The following is a 17,500-nucleotide window of genomic DNA, read 5'->3' as shown; positions in this document are numbered from 1 at the left end:
CACCGTTTTATCTGCTTTCCTGAAGGTTTTTCCTGGCTGCTGACACAACTGGGGAACTTTGGCTGAGTTCGGACGAAACGGAGAAGAACCTGAAGAAGATTGTGACTATAAATGGTTGGACAGCGCACAATGAATGGCTCAAGTAAGATCCTTTCTATTCTGTTAAATTAATTCTTGTAAAGATCACTAGAAAGCACATTGTTAAAAGACACTAGTAAAGTAAAAAAAGTAAAGTGGTGCATTTATATAGCGCCCTTATCACAACGTCTCAAAGGCGCTTTACAATGATCAATTTATAATTACCCCCAGCGGACTGGAAGCATATATAGCCGCAAATTGCAGCTGCTTCTAAGCAGTCCATGCATGCTGGTACTCATTAATGATGATGCTGGTACTCATTAATGATGATGCTGGTACTCATTAATGATGATGCTGGTACTCATTAATGATGATGCTGGTACTCATTAATGATGATGCTGGTACTCATTAATGATGATGCTGGTACTCATTAATGAGGATGATGATGACGACGATCATAACGATGATCATCGTCATCGTCGAAAAAAGCGCATTTTTCATCGAGCAAGGTAAACGCAAGTTTTGCGTACAAAGATCAAACTACAGTGAAAAGATCCAACGTTGAAGAGGAAATGCAAATGTACTACAACATTCCCAATCCTAATCGTGAAAAGCTTGCACCCCAAAATAATCCTCCAGAAAATCTGGAAATCAGCGAATGTCAAAAATACCATAATACTCTTTGTTTGTCCCTCCAAAATTTTGCATAAGCATTATTTTTATTTTCTCTTGGGACTTATGATGGTCTCAAGAGAAACTGGAAACAATGGTTATGTAAAATTTTGGAGGGACAAGCGAAGAGTATTATGGTTTTTTTTTATACTGGCTGATTCCTGCAGGTCATTTCTAATGGTCTATCTTCATAAGAGAAATTAAGCCAGTTTGGAAATAACAAAACCCCTGCACATTTCGGCATAAAAGCAAGCACGTATTCAGAATACAATAGAATTCGAATGCAAGTTCTTGCAACTGTTTTTAATAACAAAAGAAAAAAAATTGTTTGCTTTTTTTGTTCGATTCTGACGCGTGCGTTTGTTTTTTTGAAACAATGCGACTAGAAACTGACACTCATATTGAAATGTTTGGCTTGGGAGGGTCGCTTTTGTTTGATGTGTTCTGCAAATACCACCATTTAAGTTGACGGTGTTTGTAAAGCGATAAAACAGGAGCAAGGGACGAATAACACTGACTTAATCTTTTTGTCAATGAAAGAAGCATTGACAGATAATGACAAATATGTAGAAAGCAGAGCTGGCTGAAGGTCAGCTTCGAGTGAATAAGATAGACAGACATTCGTTTCTTTGTGTTAATATTCAGATGTTTTTTAGGCTTAAAAGGTCATGTCTGTCGATGTCACTTAATTACATTTAGTTTAGTATAACCCTTTACACCAAAACTCATAACATTGTGTCAGCCTTCTGAATCGTAAAACGAAAAAAAAAAAGGTGTAATTTTTATCCGTCGGCAATGGTTTACTATTTTGTAAAATGCATGCAGTTTCCCAGAAACGTGAGAGCAATATTCGTTTTTGCTTTCATTTTAATCGTTTAAAATGACTTTTGTAACCGTATTCGTCATAAAAATAGAAGTCTCGGTAAAAGCCCATCGATTGTCCCTGAGGCCCGTTTCAAACGTCGGACTTTTCGCGTGCCGAATCTAATGCAAATGAGAAAAATTGTTTTCGTCATTTGCATTAGATTCGGCGCAAGAAAAGTTTTACGGTTGAAACGGGCCTGAAATATTACATTTTGATTAGCAAGTTAAATGTTTTCGTTGGTATTCTTAATCAGCCGTTGACAGCTGTATTCTAAACTTAGTGTATTTGCATATAAGCTGAACTAGGATTATCTCAAATTTTCGCTGATACTCCAAAGGACATTTGAAACCGCCAGCACATTGTTGGAGAAAACAGCAAATCATGTCTGAGCTTGTTTAAAAATATGATCATTTATAAGTAAATCCAAGACACAATAAAGATCTCTGCGAGACCTGAGACTTTTTGATTCTCTTAGACTCGTCTGGCGTTGGATTCGGAAAATCCTCTCAACTTTTCTTTCTCTCGAATTAGAAGTAAAACTGACAAGCCGACGTTTGCTGTTACATCGAAAATTTATCACAAAGGCTTAATTTTGCTTGCCGATACTCAGATTTAAAATCACATATAAATGTTATAGAAATGGCTACCAGTCGTTTAATGATGATGCTAGATTTCCTGAATGGCAAAATGCAATTTTCTACAAGTCTTGATTCTTAACCTGACCTAAATATTCGTCATCCACGAACTCTAAGGAAACACGCTGAGTTTTATGAGGTTGCCTACAAAATCTGTGTCAGCCTATCGGCGTCGAAGGTGGTGTAAATTCGTATTCTGAGGGAGAGCACGATGACAGTATATCTGGCGGGAGTTGAGAAAGAGTCAGCGTTCCGTCCCCTAAGATGGAATCCAGGGATTCCATACTCCACGAAAGAGACGGCGATGTAGTAAAAATTGCCTTTCTATCAGTTGAAGTGAGCCTTAGCGTTGGATAGATGACCTGTAGCTTGTTTCTTTCCAATTTATGTCCCAGGATTATGCCCTTTTCCGGTGGTCTTGGTTGTCTTGGGGTCAACTTCATGCGGCAAATGTTCAGGCTTTTTTCCTCCTGAAATTTAGTCCTGTTTTCCGTTATTTGAAGATCAACGACTCGCAGTGATTTCAAGAGTTTCTGAGTGGCGGTTAGGTCAGTGTGAGATCTTGAAATCTTCACTTTGGCAGCCTCACTCATAACGTTTATCTCTTGCGTACAAATTGAGTTTAAGGGTGACGTTTCGACACGTGGAAGGCTTCTAATCGTTGATTTTCCGTAAAGATTATTATGCGAAAAGCTTCGTTTGCAAAGACTGAAAGTCCTGTTTAAATTAATCCGAGGTAGCTGTAACGAAGTCTTCAACTGGCTAAATTTGCTTTGGTTTGGTGGTGGTAACGATTCCGCATTAGTTTTCTCCTGATTTAGCTTTGCCATCGCGGGAAAGTTGAGATTTCTACTCCTTTGCTCTTTTCGTCTTTGTGTGAATATCTTTCTCCCTTTCTCGGTTGAATTGTTTTTACTTGCGTCCATAAGCAACAAGAAAATTCACTCCTTTCATTTGTTTTGGTGATCGATGAAACTTTTTACGCTCACGAACTTTGCATCATTCTGACTTAGATGCCAAATTTTTGTAATATTTGTTTTATCTTTTTCTGTTTACATTTTTTAAAAAAGCATTATATCTGACAGCTCGTAAAAGGTATTACGTTAGTGCAGTTTCAAAAAAAAACAAAATCATATCTCCTTGAGCAAAAGGTGGAGAGTGCAATTATAGGCGCTAAAAATATATATGCCGGATTTAAACTGATTTGTACATGTCATGCACGGCAGTTCTGCATCACATTTAAGACTTCGAGGGAGCCAAGAGTTTGTTAATGTAATACAACACTCACACGGCTTCTATGGTCTTTTCAACGCCATCTTTTAGTGTACACGTTTCTCTGTTAGTTTTTCGATAAAATCAAACGATTAGCTGGCGGAACTCAGGAGAAATTTGTATCAGAATAACAAACCATTTCTTTTGTTTTACGTATTGTACCATTAAAGCTTATTTCAATTAGAGTGCCAGGGTTTCCAAATTCTATATTTCAATATATTTTAAATTCAAACTTTTCAGCTACATGTAAGTTGCTTAACAATGATATTGGCTTCGGACTGTAAGTCTTAGCTTTTTCAGTAATTGATTTGATAGAGGAAAAATGTCCAGGTTGTGATTCTCAACGGCTTATGATGTTTATTCATTATCGACATGACAAAAGTAGAATGGAAAGAAAAGGGGACGTTAAGACGTCCTTCAATTTTTTTCAAAAGAATCACCATCGGTTTTATAATTATTTCAAGTGGTTTTTTTTTTGTTTTGTTTTTTTGTTGTTGTTTTGTTTTGGTGCGGGAAAAGGTATATGAGCTATTAGCAAAACTCAGACATGCAAATTAATCTCGAACAAGTGCATCTTCGGCGATTTGGAGCCAGTTTGCTGACGAATATGCTGGAGCTTTCATTTTTAAATTTCTGCTTTTTTTCTGGTATACCGCGTATTTTTGTTGGTATTTTTCACAAACCGTGCTTTTATAATTGTTTTTGCTTTTATGTTTGGAGAAACAAGTTTGAATACAATGAGTACTCGCTCGTGTTTTCAACATCAAGTACCGTTAATGATCACTTAGCCACTTAGATTTAAGAAAAATCATAAAATGAAAGAATCAGTCGTGAATTGACAAGAGAAATTATGGTGAAAAAAAAGGATAATAATAAAAATAAATAAATGGGAAACCCCAAGAATCGAGTTTTATTTTAGGAAATTTAAGCATATTAACCATGGATACAAAGAAGACAAAATCGCCTTGAAATCAATTGCCAAGGCAACTCTCTTCAATATATAACCTTAATCAGTCGCTTTTACATTCTGTTTTCCCAATACATTTCATGTGATAATACTCAGGAGATTTGATCCTTTGTCTTGTTCATCAAAAAGAGTGAATACAAGCATGAATATGCATGCACTCTTCTCAAAGAACAAAACAAAGGACCAAATCTCCTGAGTGTCGTCATATGATCTGAACAAAATGCACAAGCGAATAAGGTCTCTTCACACCAAAGCATAACATTCACCAAATCGGCTAATTGCGTTCGACAGAGTTGAACGAATACTATTTTCGTCGTTTTTCGAGATCCCTCGCGTTGTTTTTGATGACGTTGTTTTCGATGCCAGTTGATTTCAAGGGTTTCGACGAACTATCCGACTGGCGGACTGGTTCGCATTTCGGCTCGATTTCATGGGATAGAAAGGTAGTCATATTGATCACAGGCATCCCGTCATGCCAAGGCGCTCGTTCGGGTAATTTTTCTTACGCCGTTTTAATTTTAATTTTTAATTTCTCTAAGGTGAGTGAATTGTGTCGATTGATTCGCAGTATCTCCAGCCAATATGATTGATACTTCGTAACAGAACATCAGAAAGCTGTGTACTGGTGTGTTTTCTCGGAAACAGACTTTGTTTATAAACTGTTTTGTAAATCCTAGGGTTGACTTCAAAACGCAACTATAACACGAAGAATAAAACTTCATACAACATAAAATTATAATAGGAATTCCTTGCAAGTGAAGACGAAATGCGAAAATTGAAGAAATTCCTGCGGCCGAGCTGCAAGAATTTGCGATACAGTTTGTACTCGGTGTTAGAAAGAAAAATGTTGAGTAAAACACTCCTGTCTATGTAATAAAAAGAAATTGCACGTTAGCTCGAAGATATCAATTTTATGTTCTCGTGACAAGAACAGTACCTCACTCGTTCGCGTTGTCATAAAATTCATATCTCCTCGCCACCGTGTAATATCCTCTATTTCTATTCCACGTCATCTCATTTTGACACAAGATGCCGAGGAGTATACATTAGGAAACAAAGTCGTTATTTTTCAGATTCCCCGAACAAAAGTCTGATCGTATTCACCTGCGGAAAGGTAAATATTATTACATTGAAGCGTATCAGAAGTCTGATAAACTGGCTGACTGTGTATCAGTAGCAGTGGAGCTTCCAAGTGGCCACTTTGAAGGACCAATCAAACGAGTGCATTTGAGCTGGAGATTGCCAGGTAAGACAGCAAAGGCACTAATGGCTGCATTAGTGGAGGACACATAAGTAGATACTAACTCGTGCATTACCACAAATGCTAATTTAAATGTGATTGGCTCCGTTTTTATTGAAGGCAAGGATACAGAGGAAGTCGCTAAAAAACTGACTCTTTAGTGTACTTCTTACAATGAAGTAACTGTGGTATGCAATCGAGGGTTGCTAGTTTGTTTGGAAAAATAACTAGTTGAGTAAGACTTGGCGCTGCAAACCTTGTTAACTATCCATCGACTCAGAAAACTAAAAATCGCGAATCTAACATTTAATATTCTCGGAAAGAAAATATGAGAAGGCATTTATTATGGGCACAACGTATGTTATATATACATTATATATAGTGTATTAATGTTGTTGGCATAGTTCAGGAAACGACCACACACATGTAAAACGAATACTGGGCTCTGATTATAGAGCGGGTCTCCTAAGAAAGAAGACTCGAAATTTTTCAGAGAGAAGGGACAGCGCAGTAGTAGGAGGCTTTATGCAAATAAAAGAAAAGAAAGGAAACTTCCCTAGCACCTTTTAAAGCAGAACATAAACCCCGTAGGCCGACCGCATTGATTCAATATAACTAACGAGGTCAAATGTCAAAGCAATCATTAGTTACTCATTTACAAGAATGTATTCGATTCCAGATGGAAGGACAGGCCCGGGACCATCATCAGAGGAGGAAGGTATGTGTGTAATTTTCGGAGGCATCGGTAATAATAAGAAGACAGTACTGTAAAAACCCAATCAGCCAGGTGGAGGACAGTGCAAACATTTCCGATTAAGATAACGTGCGGTACAATTGCTACATTCTGTATTGCACATTTGTCAAGTATAAGGAACGGCATTTTCGTTCCGCCACTGAAAACAGTCTTGACTCTCAAAAAACGTTTATAAAGTCACCACTTTGCCTCAAGGGAGTAGCGAGTTCTGTTGCAGAGGAGATCCAAAATTGAATCGATTTTAAGTTATTTCAATGGCGTGTTGGAAGTTAAAATAAAGTTAGCTCCAAGATTTTTCCTTTAAAATCCGTTTCTGTCCTTGCCGTAACAACAGGATAGTAGAATGTCTACAAATTAGTGTATTGCAATATCACTTTTAATTACCGTTCTACAGTGAACATGAAGATTCGTTGAACCCTTGTTTTTTAGACCGAATTTGTAAGACTACATTTCCCGTTTAAAGCCCTTGGTATATTCTCTAGTGTAAATCATTACACTGCACTGTTTATTGAGAAATCTCCATTGATTTGAGCGTGATGCAACTGCTGAAAGGGGATGGCCGTAGAGGGAGTTCTAAGTGCTCCAAAACTGTAGGTGAGACTCCCCCGCCCCTCCTCCAGACTGGAGTTGTCTTTGTTGGCACTGAATTCACCTTCACCGCCGTTTATTTTTAGCTATACCTAAGCCAGTTGGTTTGTATCCACTAAACAAGGCTTTCGGCGCAAACGATGCTGGACCCAACAACGAAAACGGAGTCTTGAGCAACGTGGAACTCACCACTGGTCCAGATGGTAAGGCCCCGCGATGATCAATTGCTAGAAATATCAATCACCTTGAAAGTTATGAGTTACACCACAGCAAAACCAATGGTTTCATTTAACAAATGTAGAGCTACTCTGTAGAAATGCCGTTAATAAATTGTTATTATTATTATTATTATTATTATTATTATTAATAGTATCACAGAATTAAAACTCGTCCTCCACTTCGTTTTCACGTGACGTCACGGTGGCTGTCATGGTTCCCAAATCTAGTCTTTCGAGGATGGAGATAGGACGCAAACTACAGGAAAAAAGTCGCAAGGACTTTGAAAGTCGTTTGTTAGTATTTATTTTTGTTCTCTGACTCTTTCTTTGCGAGATATCCGTTCTAGGGACTGCCTACTAAATGGACAACAACGGAGGATTGAACCATTACGTTACGAAATTTAGAAACGTCACGGTCACAAAGTCTAATTAAGGACGGTGCCTACTAATTCAAAGGTATTTTTGCGCGGTTTACTGAATATGCGGGAAAAGCAGATCTTAACAATTGTTATTGAAATCCAAAAAGGAGATATGGGGTAACCATGCATTTTTCGAAGATAATTAATCAACAATATTTCCAAAAAGCTTTAAAATACAAAGCAATGTATGGCGTTCTTTTCCAAGCTGAAGCTTAATTATCTCTGAAAAATGCGTGGTTACCCCCAATTTTCTTTTTCGATACCAAGAGCACTTGCTAAGTTCTGCTTTTTCCGCATCGTTTTGAACCGCGCAAAAAATATCCCTGTATTAATAATCACAATCCATAGGAAATCCTAGTATCTCGAGATGCGCAGAACGTATGCGCAATAGCAATAGTAGGCATCGTCTTTTAATAATAGACCAATTTCGGTATCTTAAAATTCAGTCCCAAACAAAAAGCATCATCTCGAGACACTGTAGTTTATTCCCCAGAGCCTTTTGTTTACGACTGAATTTTAATGTATCGAAATTGGTCTATTAAACCTTGCAGTTATTCATTCCAACAGATGACGAAGGCGGAGCGTATGAATTCAAAGGCACAGCTGACTCGTTTGTAGAGATACCCAATGACGGCAAGATGGACACGAAGGATTCTATGACAATCTTGGCCAATATTTATCCCACGGGCAGTGGTGGGCCAATCTTGAACTACAAAACTGATGGTTGGGGAGTTCATCTGTGGCAGTTTGAATCCACAGAGTTGTTCGTAAGATTCGTGCATCGCAATGGAAAGTTCCATAAACCAATCGCCTCAAGAGTCTTGCAGGTTTGTACATCGTGTGGCTTAGGTCAAAGTAACAAAATGCAAGATACATCATCACCCGATGAGGGACGTGGTAGTTGAATGCAGGTAGATCTCCGGCAATGCCAAATCGATTTTGCTAGGAGGTTCGATGGCGACAGATCTTAATTGGGTATTTATGACCATTTTTTTTTTTAATCTAGCGTCAACTAAACATATACAGCACGGTATCTACAAAGGAAGGGCAGGTTGACTGTGTAGGACTATCTGTGGATGTAGTCAATTAAGGCAACGAAAAAGTAGTGTTAAGAAATTCTATCAAAAAGGGTACAACAGATAGAGCGGTTTTCCATTGAGTGTCGAAAGTAATTAGCAAATTGCTTTGGTTTATGATTACTTCACTCATTGATTGGTTCAAAGTTTTCGCGCCACTTTTTCAACCAATCAGAAGTAAAACCAAAACCAATCGTGGCTCGCGTGTGAACATCTTCCCGCGCTTTGTGGCGGCTGCGTGTGATTACTTCGGGTTTTGATTGGTTTACTGGATTGTCTCCGTCCTTTTTGATTGGCCAAAGTAGTTACTTTGGTTTTGGTATTACGACACTCATTGAAAACCGCGCTATCCACTTTGTATTTGAAAGAGAATGGCAATAATATAATTGGCTAAAAGAGGGAAAACAATCGTGCTGCTAGTGAGGCACGCATTTTAGAACAGATTTTTGTGGTTCTCTACGTAACAAGGACGCGACGTGAAGGGATTTGAGGTTTTACCAACAATGGAAGCATAGGAATATGAACTTTTCATTTTCTATTTTTACTTTTAAACCACTCGTATCAATAAGTTTTTTGAATACTTCACCCACATTGTGCGACGTGAACGAGACGGAATCATCTCAAAAGACTTACGACAGTGTAAAGTTATATTTTGAGGCGGCGTTTTCGTCGACGTCGCAGTCGTAGATTGTAAAGTAGCGAGCTAAAAGAAGTGACGACGGCTACGGCATCGAAAACGTCACCTCAAACTATAACCTCGTGCTATCGTGAGAATTTCGTGATTGTTGCATCTTGTTGACGTTTAACAATCTGCGCGAAGTATCCAATACTCGATTGGTGCCAGCGTTTTTAAGCTAAAATAAACTAAAATAGAGAATGAGAGGATTCACTGGCTGTTGTATGCTCACGTTGTCGAAATCTTACATTTTATTAGGGGGTGTTTACATGATACCGGTACGAGTTTCATTCTGGTACGAGTTCATCCCGGTTCTTACTTATCGCTCTGTATTTGTTTACATGATACCGGTGAAAAATATCATACCAGTACAACTCATACCGGCATGAGTTCATCCCGGTAGTTGTACCGGATCGAAATTCTCATAACGGTATGAAAAGTTATACCGGTATCATGTAAACGCTACATTGACTCCCATTCCGGTACGAGTCGTCAAGTCGTGGTGGACTGGGACTATTGACGCATGCGTTGTATTTCTAAATATTCGTCAAGATGGCGTCCGGTAATCAATGGACTTGGGATGTGTCAATATTTGTGTCGTCCATGTAAACGCGGTATGAAATTGACAACTCGTACCAGAATGAAACTCGTACCGGTATCATGTAAACACGTGATCCCCTAATTTCAAGTTGTTGGGGAGTTTAAGAAACCGCGACGGCTACGGCGACGAAAACGTCGCTTCAAAATATAAGTTTGAGCTATTCTAAGTACTTCATGATTATTCCATCTTTTTTTATTCTTCAATATGAGCGAAGTGTCCTATAACTGGATTGGTAAGGACGGATTTGAAGTAAAGAGTGAGACTCAAAGATTAACTGTAGTTTGTCCACGTTGTCGTCAAAACCTTAAAATTGGTCATTTCACGTAGTAGTTTTGACGAGTACGGCAGAGAAATGTTCAAAAATGCGTGCCGCACGTGCAGCGCGATCATTTTGCTTCTTTTAACCAATAATATTACTGCTTTTTGGCGTTGTCGTTGCCGTACCCGTCATCGTTTCTTAAACTCCCTGTTATTTTGCAGAGTGCGGCAAGGAAATGTACTAAAATGCGTACCGCACGTGCAGCACAACTATTTTTCGTCTTGAAACCAAAAATATCATTGCTTTGTGGTGTTGTCGTTGTCATAGCAGTCGCCGTGTCTTGAAATCCGACGGTACCCATAGGGAAGATATCTGTTTACAAACATTGCTTTTGATATTTAAATGTGGCAACCAGGGAAACAAAAGACCCCTTTGTTTCGACAGCCAATGGGGTTCGGGTGGGCACATTAATGACAACAGGTGACGTCAACTATATATTTCCTATAATATCCTGTACGACGTGATAGACTGATAGAGGGTATATGAAATTTACGCATAGCCATTGCGGCTATTTTTGGATGTATGAAATTCACGGTTGGGTTCCTAGGTTAGGTTTTTGTCTGCCTTCTTCACAGGTGCTTAAGTCGTTCTATTTCCTCGGTGATCTTTCAATCAGAAAATCCGCTTTTTCATTTTCCTAAAACTCCACGACACCTTAAAAACAGCAAAATCTTGGGTTCAAAATAGTTAACTTTATAGTGATAAAAACAAAGTTAGAGATTTTGGTAGCAAAATACTGTTGTTGAAAGCACTTTTCACATTTCTGACGCACTTGGAACAGTGAACAAGAAAATGACCTATCTCTGGCAAAGATGAGTTTTTGCTTTCCAAAGCTTGATTGACCTATTCATATACTGCCAAATACTGAATTAAGCTCTTTCCTCCTGCCACTAGCTGAATGAGTGGAATAAAGTTGGTGCAACATACGATAACAACACTGGTGTGGCACAGCTGTGGCACAACGGAAAGATGGTAAAGAGTCGAAACATTGGACAAATTAGACTGGCCACTCAGTATCCAATCAGAATAGGCGCTAGAGATGGTGACGATAGAAGGTTTTCTGGTAAAATCTCGTGTTTGCAGATTTATGGAAAGGCACTGGATGAACAACAAATTGGAAATCTGAAAAGCTGTCCCGTCAAAGGTAACGTTGGTTAAGAGTGGCGCGTCACATATCTAACCTTATTGCAGCATGGTATAGTCAAGGCGAGATATATACAGAATATTACATGGTCGCTGCGCTCACTCGTGAAATATTCTTCAACACTCGAAGAGAAATTTCGTATTTCCGCGCGCCCATGTTATTTGTTGAGAAGTAACGGGGGACTGAAGCAAAGCAATTTAATGGTGGCAAATTTAAATTTCCATTTGCTAGGAATCATCACAGAATTGTAGGATTTGTCGGGAAAATATACCAATCCCAATTTTTCTGCCCCGTCCTCGACCATCCCCGACGATCGAGGGTGTGCGATTTTCTGTTTTCAGCAGTCGGGAAAACACGAGACGGTCCGAAAACAATGAACCGTAAAAGCTAGGCTTAACGGTTCGTTTGATGATTTTGGAATTACTTCGGAAGGTAAATGCAATGCCTTCTAAAAAAAACTACCTATTCCTTTGAAGTAACTTACAGATTCTTCAGAGAGTTCTTCTCGTCATCTTTTTCACTCGTTAGACGTTTCAATGTGGATGAAACGTCTTCTTAGAAGGCAGAATTTTGAAACTCTTTATTTTTTTTATGCAGCGCAACTTTCACTGGATGACGACCTCGACTCTGGATTGGGTTCAGGATCAGGAGACTGGGATGAACAGGACGGGGATTGTGAGTTGACATGCGCGGGTCGCCAGGTTCGAAAAAAATACCTGGCAACCGCAGCGCTGCTTCTGCAGGAAGTATTACTCTAGAAATTCCATTGGCTGATTCGATTCGAGTACCTGCGAAAATCAGTATTGGAAATAAGTCTTGACCTCTCTCAAAGCTCTTAAGGTCACCAGTTTGCCTTCATTAAGGAGGTAGTGGATCTTTGCAGGCGGTATCAAACTTGAATTGATTCCGAGTTATTCCAAAGGCTTGTGGGAACTTCAATTAAAATGGATTATTATTAACATCCATTTCTGTCCTTGCCTTAACAACAGGGTTGTAAAATGTTTGCAAGTGAGCGAATTGGAATTTCGGCTTCCACTTTCTGCGTAGGTTGGAGATCATGAAAATTCCATTAGTAACCTTAATAATGTCACTTCAACGATTGATATCTTTTTATCTGAGTACCTTTCTTGAGTCCATACGAAATAAAATACCATGAAATGAAAGTTTTGATTTTGGCAGGCAGTGCCTAAAAATCGAAAGTAAAATCGACATTTATTTCAAGAATTGTGTGATAATTTTTGTTTCTTTGCAGCAACTTCAGTGTTATTTTCCCACAATGCCGGTAAATATGACAAAGATGAGGAAGCTGATGATGAGATTCAAGGTAATCCGGCATTAAGCAAGTTCTAAACGTCTAAATTTATTACTTTTGTCAACCCCTATTGACACTCTAATCCTGATGAAAATCGATCTTAATTCACTTTTTCCTTGTGTTTTTAGGCTCAGAATCAAATGCAGGTGAGACTATATTTAAATGCTTGTATCCTTTTTGCTATGTTATCAAAAAGTATTTTGAGGAAAAAAGTAAGTCACCGCACAAGTAAGTGAAAGCCACAAGCCTGCCAAATTACGACAGAGTTGAAGTCAGGCTTGGGCAGGAAAGTCTCTGTCTATTGGTTGAAAAATTAGTGTGACATTTTGAAGGTTTAGAGAAAACAAAAGAAGAGGTTGATTTATTCCGGTTCTTCAATCCAAGATTTTTCGCTTGTCTGAATGGGTTTTGACATCTTGTTACGTTCACGCCCAACATTGCAGCAAACAAGTGCACCCCTCAGCCGTGTGAAAATGGGGCAAAGTGCATCCGGGACAGCAGGCGGCTGGATGGATACCGATGTAAATGCACATCGGATTTCACAGGAAGAAACTGTCAAGGTACAGCCATTTTAAGGTCTTTTTTGGAGTTGCAACTTATATAACACTATTTCGCTGCTTGGTGCGTGCTATTTCCACTTTTTTTTAAACCTTTTTTTTTTTTTTAGTGAGAAAAGATACAGGTTAAGAAAATAAAGAAGATTTTTTTTTTACCTTATAAAACTCGATGGGCCGATTATTTCAACAGAGTTCAACCGGGGGTTCAAGAACAACGTTTCACCTGAGTCATTTTTATGATGGACTATCACAATACGTTATCAAAAGCAGCGTAAAGAAGAGAAGAGCAAAGAATAATTAGCAACTATTCACAGAAGTGGACGTGGCTAGTGGTAGATATTTTCCAACCCGCGAAGCGGCGAGGTAAATATCCACCGCTATCCACCGAGACTGAGTGAGGAAAAAGTGAGAAAATAGAGCACAAAAAAAATATGATTTTAACTCGTTTATTCCTGCAATGATGACAGTAGTGTCGGGCCCAAATTCCGCGCGGGTTGCTCGGCGGTGAATAGCAAAGGATATTGGGAGTTTGAGTATCCAATCAGAGCGCGCCTTCCACACAATGCGTTGTTTTAGTATATACTAAAAGCGTTTATCCATTGGAGGCAACTCTTTTTTATAAAGGTCTGGAAGTTAAATAACTTTTCAAAACCCTTGTCTAACTCAGACTTCTTTCACGTAACCCGCTCCAAATCTCTGAAGTGCTTTATAAAGAGTCGATCGAAGATTACAATAAGGGGGCCTTCCGATGTTTGTTGTGACTATTGGAGTTTTTATTTCTATGTGTTCTTTCAGTTTCTAAGCCAGATGCGGAAAATCCCATCGTGAAGAAGGCAAAGATTCCAAAACCAGAGCTCAAGATCGACAGTGAGAGCTATCAGAAAAACAGCAGCAACCTTGATCTGATTGGTAGGTTTTGTCTCTGTCCATCTGTTTTGTTGCTTGATTTGAAAATATACAATACATCCAATGAAACATGGGAACATGGGTCCTTTAGCTAGGGAGGGAGACTATTTCGGGTACACAGCGTGCTTTGCAAAAAAGGTGCGCACGATCCCGCGGATTCGTCTCCGAACATTGAATGGGTTCTTGAATACCTCATGGAATTAAAAGTGATGAGGAAGGGAACCTGCTCATCATGATCAACGTCATAATCGTCGTCGTTACCGTCATCATCGTCATCTTCATGATCATTGTCATCATTATCACCATCACCATCATCACTTCATTTAGCTTGTATCTTTGAGATCCTCAGAGAACAGACCATAACACGGAGAATTCCATTCCCTATTCCTTGCGAATAGCTTGTGGGTGTTGTAACATTCTAGTGCATTATGTTTCTTTTAGAAATGACTGTAACTGAATTTAGTCATTTCAGAAACGTACCCTTTTTTCGCTCAGTTATTTAAAGACTCTTAGTGTTTTGTCCATCCGCTCGGGGATTTGAGCCCACGACCTTCCGCAGCCTCATCTTACTTTAGATCATTTTCACCACAGCAGAAAACACTCCTGAAGAAAAGAAGCAAGACGTCCTCTTACTTTTCCAAAAAGTCGGGTGTTACAAGGATGATAGACTAAAGCACGATCTACCGGACAAAGCTGCGGTTAAATCGGTCACTCAAGAGGACTGCGTGCGGTCATGCGCACTTGAAGAGAAGGGATACTCTTACTTTGGGTTACAGGACGCTGACAGCTGTTACTGCGGACATCGATATGGCAAATACGGCAAGGCGGACGAAGCGCTGTGTAACATACCTTGCAAAGGAAACGATAAGGAAAACTGTGGGGGCAACTCTACAAATATGGTCTTTTTCTTTGGCCTAGGTAAGTGAAAATGTCCACCAAATCACAACTCGATAGCCTGTACGGCAGATACCAGGCAGTGCTTTAAAACAATTTCATTGGAGCGGTGTAGGATAGAGCGCACAGAGGGCCACAAGTTTATCAGTAACTCTAGTTCACTGTCACGTTTTACCCTCCTAAAATAAGGGTGCGTTCTATTGACCGTATTCCGGAATAGGAATACATGGAATAGAGGTTAGAAATCCTTCGTTTTTATGAAAACTCACATTAAAATTGTCAAGCACTTCCTAAAATGCTATTTTAAACATACCTTTATTATCCTTATTGCTTCAAAACACCAGACATGCCTTTTTAAATTACTCCACTGACGTATTCTTATTCCGGAATAAGGTCAATCGAACGTGCCCTAAGGAGCTTTACCTTTACTTGTTAACGTAATTAAGCCTAAGCGTTTTCCGCAGTCCGAAGTCTTTTTGAATTAGTAATTAACGAACTATTCCCTATTAAAAATTGCCGAATTATCGTTTGGGAAGGCTCCAATGAACTATTTGCATTCTAACTACCAGGAGCTCATGACAAGAAGCGAATAACTGGTACTCTCCTTTCACTGATCCTTCTCTTAGACTTTTTGTTTCTTTCTAGTTTAATCTATACATGTCTGACGTAGATGGAGACAATGTGCATTGATTGGTTAAGAGGCCTAGGCTTTTGTGATTGGCTCAGAAAACTATGGGCACAGAACATATACAACAGAAACAGTGAAGCCTTGCCCAAAACAGAAACCTGTCTAAATTAATGAAATCAGAGGTTGAACTCCATCCGCTATGACGAAGGGCTAAGGCTCGAAACGTCAGCTTTCCAAATCGTTCACGGTGGTATTTCGACCTTTATCAACCCGTTTGATAAAACCAAGTTTTCATGTTGGAAAGAACTGCTTGCTATCATTGATACTTGACTGTCCTAAATATAGATGGTCTGTGAGAACAATAAGAGGGATTTGGGAGTTGCAGGCCCCAGAATTTGTGAAATATTTCGATCTAAATTGCACAAAGGCTGAACTTTCCAGGACTAGCTGATTATACAATGCGCTTCCAATTATGAGTGCTGATTGCTCGGAGAATTGATTACAGAACAACGCACTTATGCTATTGAGGCAGAATTTGTGAGATTCGCTTTGTCGCTTCTTTAGCTTTTTTGGTTGTTTTCCAATACAGATCCCGTGATCGCGCCTTGGGAATTGATCTTTCAAAAAAACATTTGCCGCTAACATGAACCAAAAGAGATGACAGAACAGTTCCTTTTAGAGAGACTTAATTGTCACATGATGAAATTGGAAATTAACCTTCAAAGCTAAATAGTAGTGTTCGATTTTGATGTTCGAGATATCATCGCAGTGAAATGAGGAAAAGTAGTTGCGAAAGAAGGAATTCAGGCTTTGAGCTAAAGAGGTTTACTGTATCTCTCAGATGGGACGCAAGCGCTATGATTGGTCATGTTAGTGTACCACATTCTACAGCACGGCTTGCTTGACTTCAGGGATCATACTTTGGAGTTCTCTCCTACTTGCATCAGTTGGAAAGAGATACGATAAATTGTCACTAAGTGCGGGATTGCAGAAATCAACCTTGCGTCACATTGGCACCTAATTATTAAAACAAAACAGCGCATTTTATCATACATCGTTCCTTTAAAAGCTCTATTAATTTTTCGTGATCCTGCACCTCACTCAAATTGTTTAACTGATTTAATTCGGGCATTACTTTAAATACGGAGAGCCCTATTTTACAGTACGGCTCCAAAAAAGAAAGAAAGAATTTTCAGGTTGGTTTTCACTCTTTGATCAGTAGCCAAGATTTTCTTTTCAAACGAAACAAAAGAACATGTTTCGTATAAGTGTAATATTGAATTGCGGGAGCATTAGTTTTGGGAACGGGGGCGTTCCTGCTTTGGCCCGCCGTGATTTCGTGTAAAAAACAAAAGTTGGGCAAGACAAGTTAGTCTGACTTTTAAATTCTTTTCCTATTGCATTTTCGTAAGAGCCCTTAAACAATTCTTGTTTTGTGTTTGTGCATGCAAGCTCACTTAATGTGTTCTTAGGTACAAACTACAATGTTAGTACATTAACTGGAGACGTGGAGGGAGCCGACACCAACGCCAAAGTGTACATAACATTATATGGAGAGAAAGGAGATTCGGGTTTCCGGAAACTCGACACAAAACATTTTGGAAGAGGAAAGTAAGTGAGACTTTGAATGGAAATGATTCAAATTAGGATCGAGGTGAATGGTATAATTTACTTGGAGA

The 17,500-nt window shown here is 39.1% G+C and overlaps 2 protein-coding genes across 2 annotated transcripts in view; one reads left to right on the top strand and one right to left on the bottom strand.

The window, feature by feature from the left end:
* LOC138008321 (uncharacterized) overlaps nucleotides 1-17,500 on the top strand; it is an 82,653-nt gene that overhangs the window by 60,662 nt on the left and 4,491 nt on the right. The window contains exons 40-52 of the mRNA XM_068855623.1: nucleotides 26-142; nucleotides 5,563-5,735; nucleotides 6,409-6,447; nucleotides 7,158-7,274; nucleotides 8,276-8,535; nucleotides 11,275-11,524; nucleotides 12,122-12,199; nucleotides 12,777-12,848; nucleotides 12,965-12,982; nucleotides 13,280-13,396; nucleotides 14,189-14,302; nucleotides 14,891-15,217; nucleotides 17,294-17,432. Of these exons, the coding sequence (XP_068711724.1) occupies nucleotides 26-142; nucleotides 5,563-5,735; nucleotides 6,409-6,447; nucleotides 7,158-7,274; nucleotides 8,276-8,535; nucleotides 11,275-11,524; nucleotides 12,122-12,199; nucleotides 12,777-12,848; nucleotides 12,965-12,982; nucleotides 13,280-13,396; nucleotides 14,189-14,302; nucleotides 14,891-15,217; nucleotides 17,294-17,432 (1,821 nt within the window). The remainder of the gene's footprint in view (nucleotides 1-25; nucleotides 143-5,562; nucleotides 5,736-6,408; nucleotides 6,448-7,157; nucleotides 7,275-8,275; nucleotides 8,536-11,274; nucleotides 11,525-12,121; nucleotides 12,200-12,776; nucleotides 12,849-12,964; nucleotides 12,983-13,279; nucleotides 13,397-14,188; nucleotides 14,303-14,890; nucleotides 15,218-17,293; nucleotides 17,433-17,500) is intronic.
* LOC138006231 (uncharacterized) lies at nucleotides 1,226-3,273 on the bottom strand. Its single transcript, XM_068852429.1, has one exon. It carries the CDS (start codon nucleotides 3,174-3,176, stop codon nucleotides 2,409-2,411), a length of 768 nt encoding a protein of 255 aa, XP_068708530.1. The 5' UTR covers nucleotides 3,177-3,273; the 3' UTR covers nucleotides 1,226-2,408.

The sequence above is a fragment of the Montipora foliosa genome, chromosome 6, assembly GCF_036669935.1.
Source record: "Montipora foliosa isolate CH-2021 chromosome 6, ASM3666993v2, whole genome shotgun sequence".
In the NCBI taxonomy this organism is placed as follows: Eukaryota; Metazoa; Cnidaria; class Anthozoa; order Scleractinia; family Acroporidae; genus Montipora; species Montipora foliosa.
Note: the sequence above shows the minus strand (reverse complement) of the source record. Positions and strands in the feature narration are given on the sequence as shown.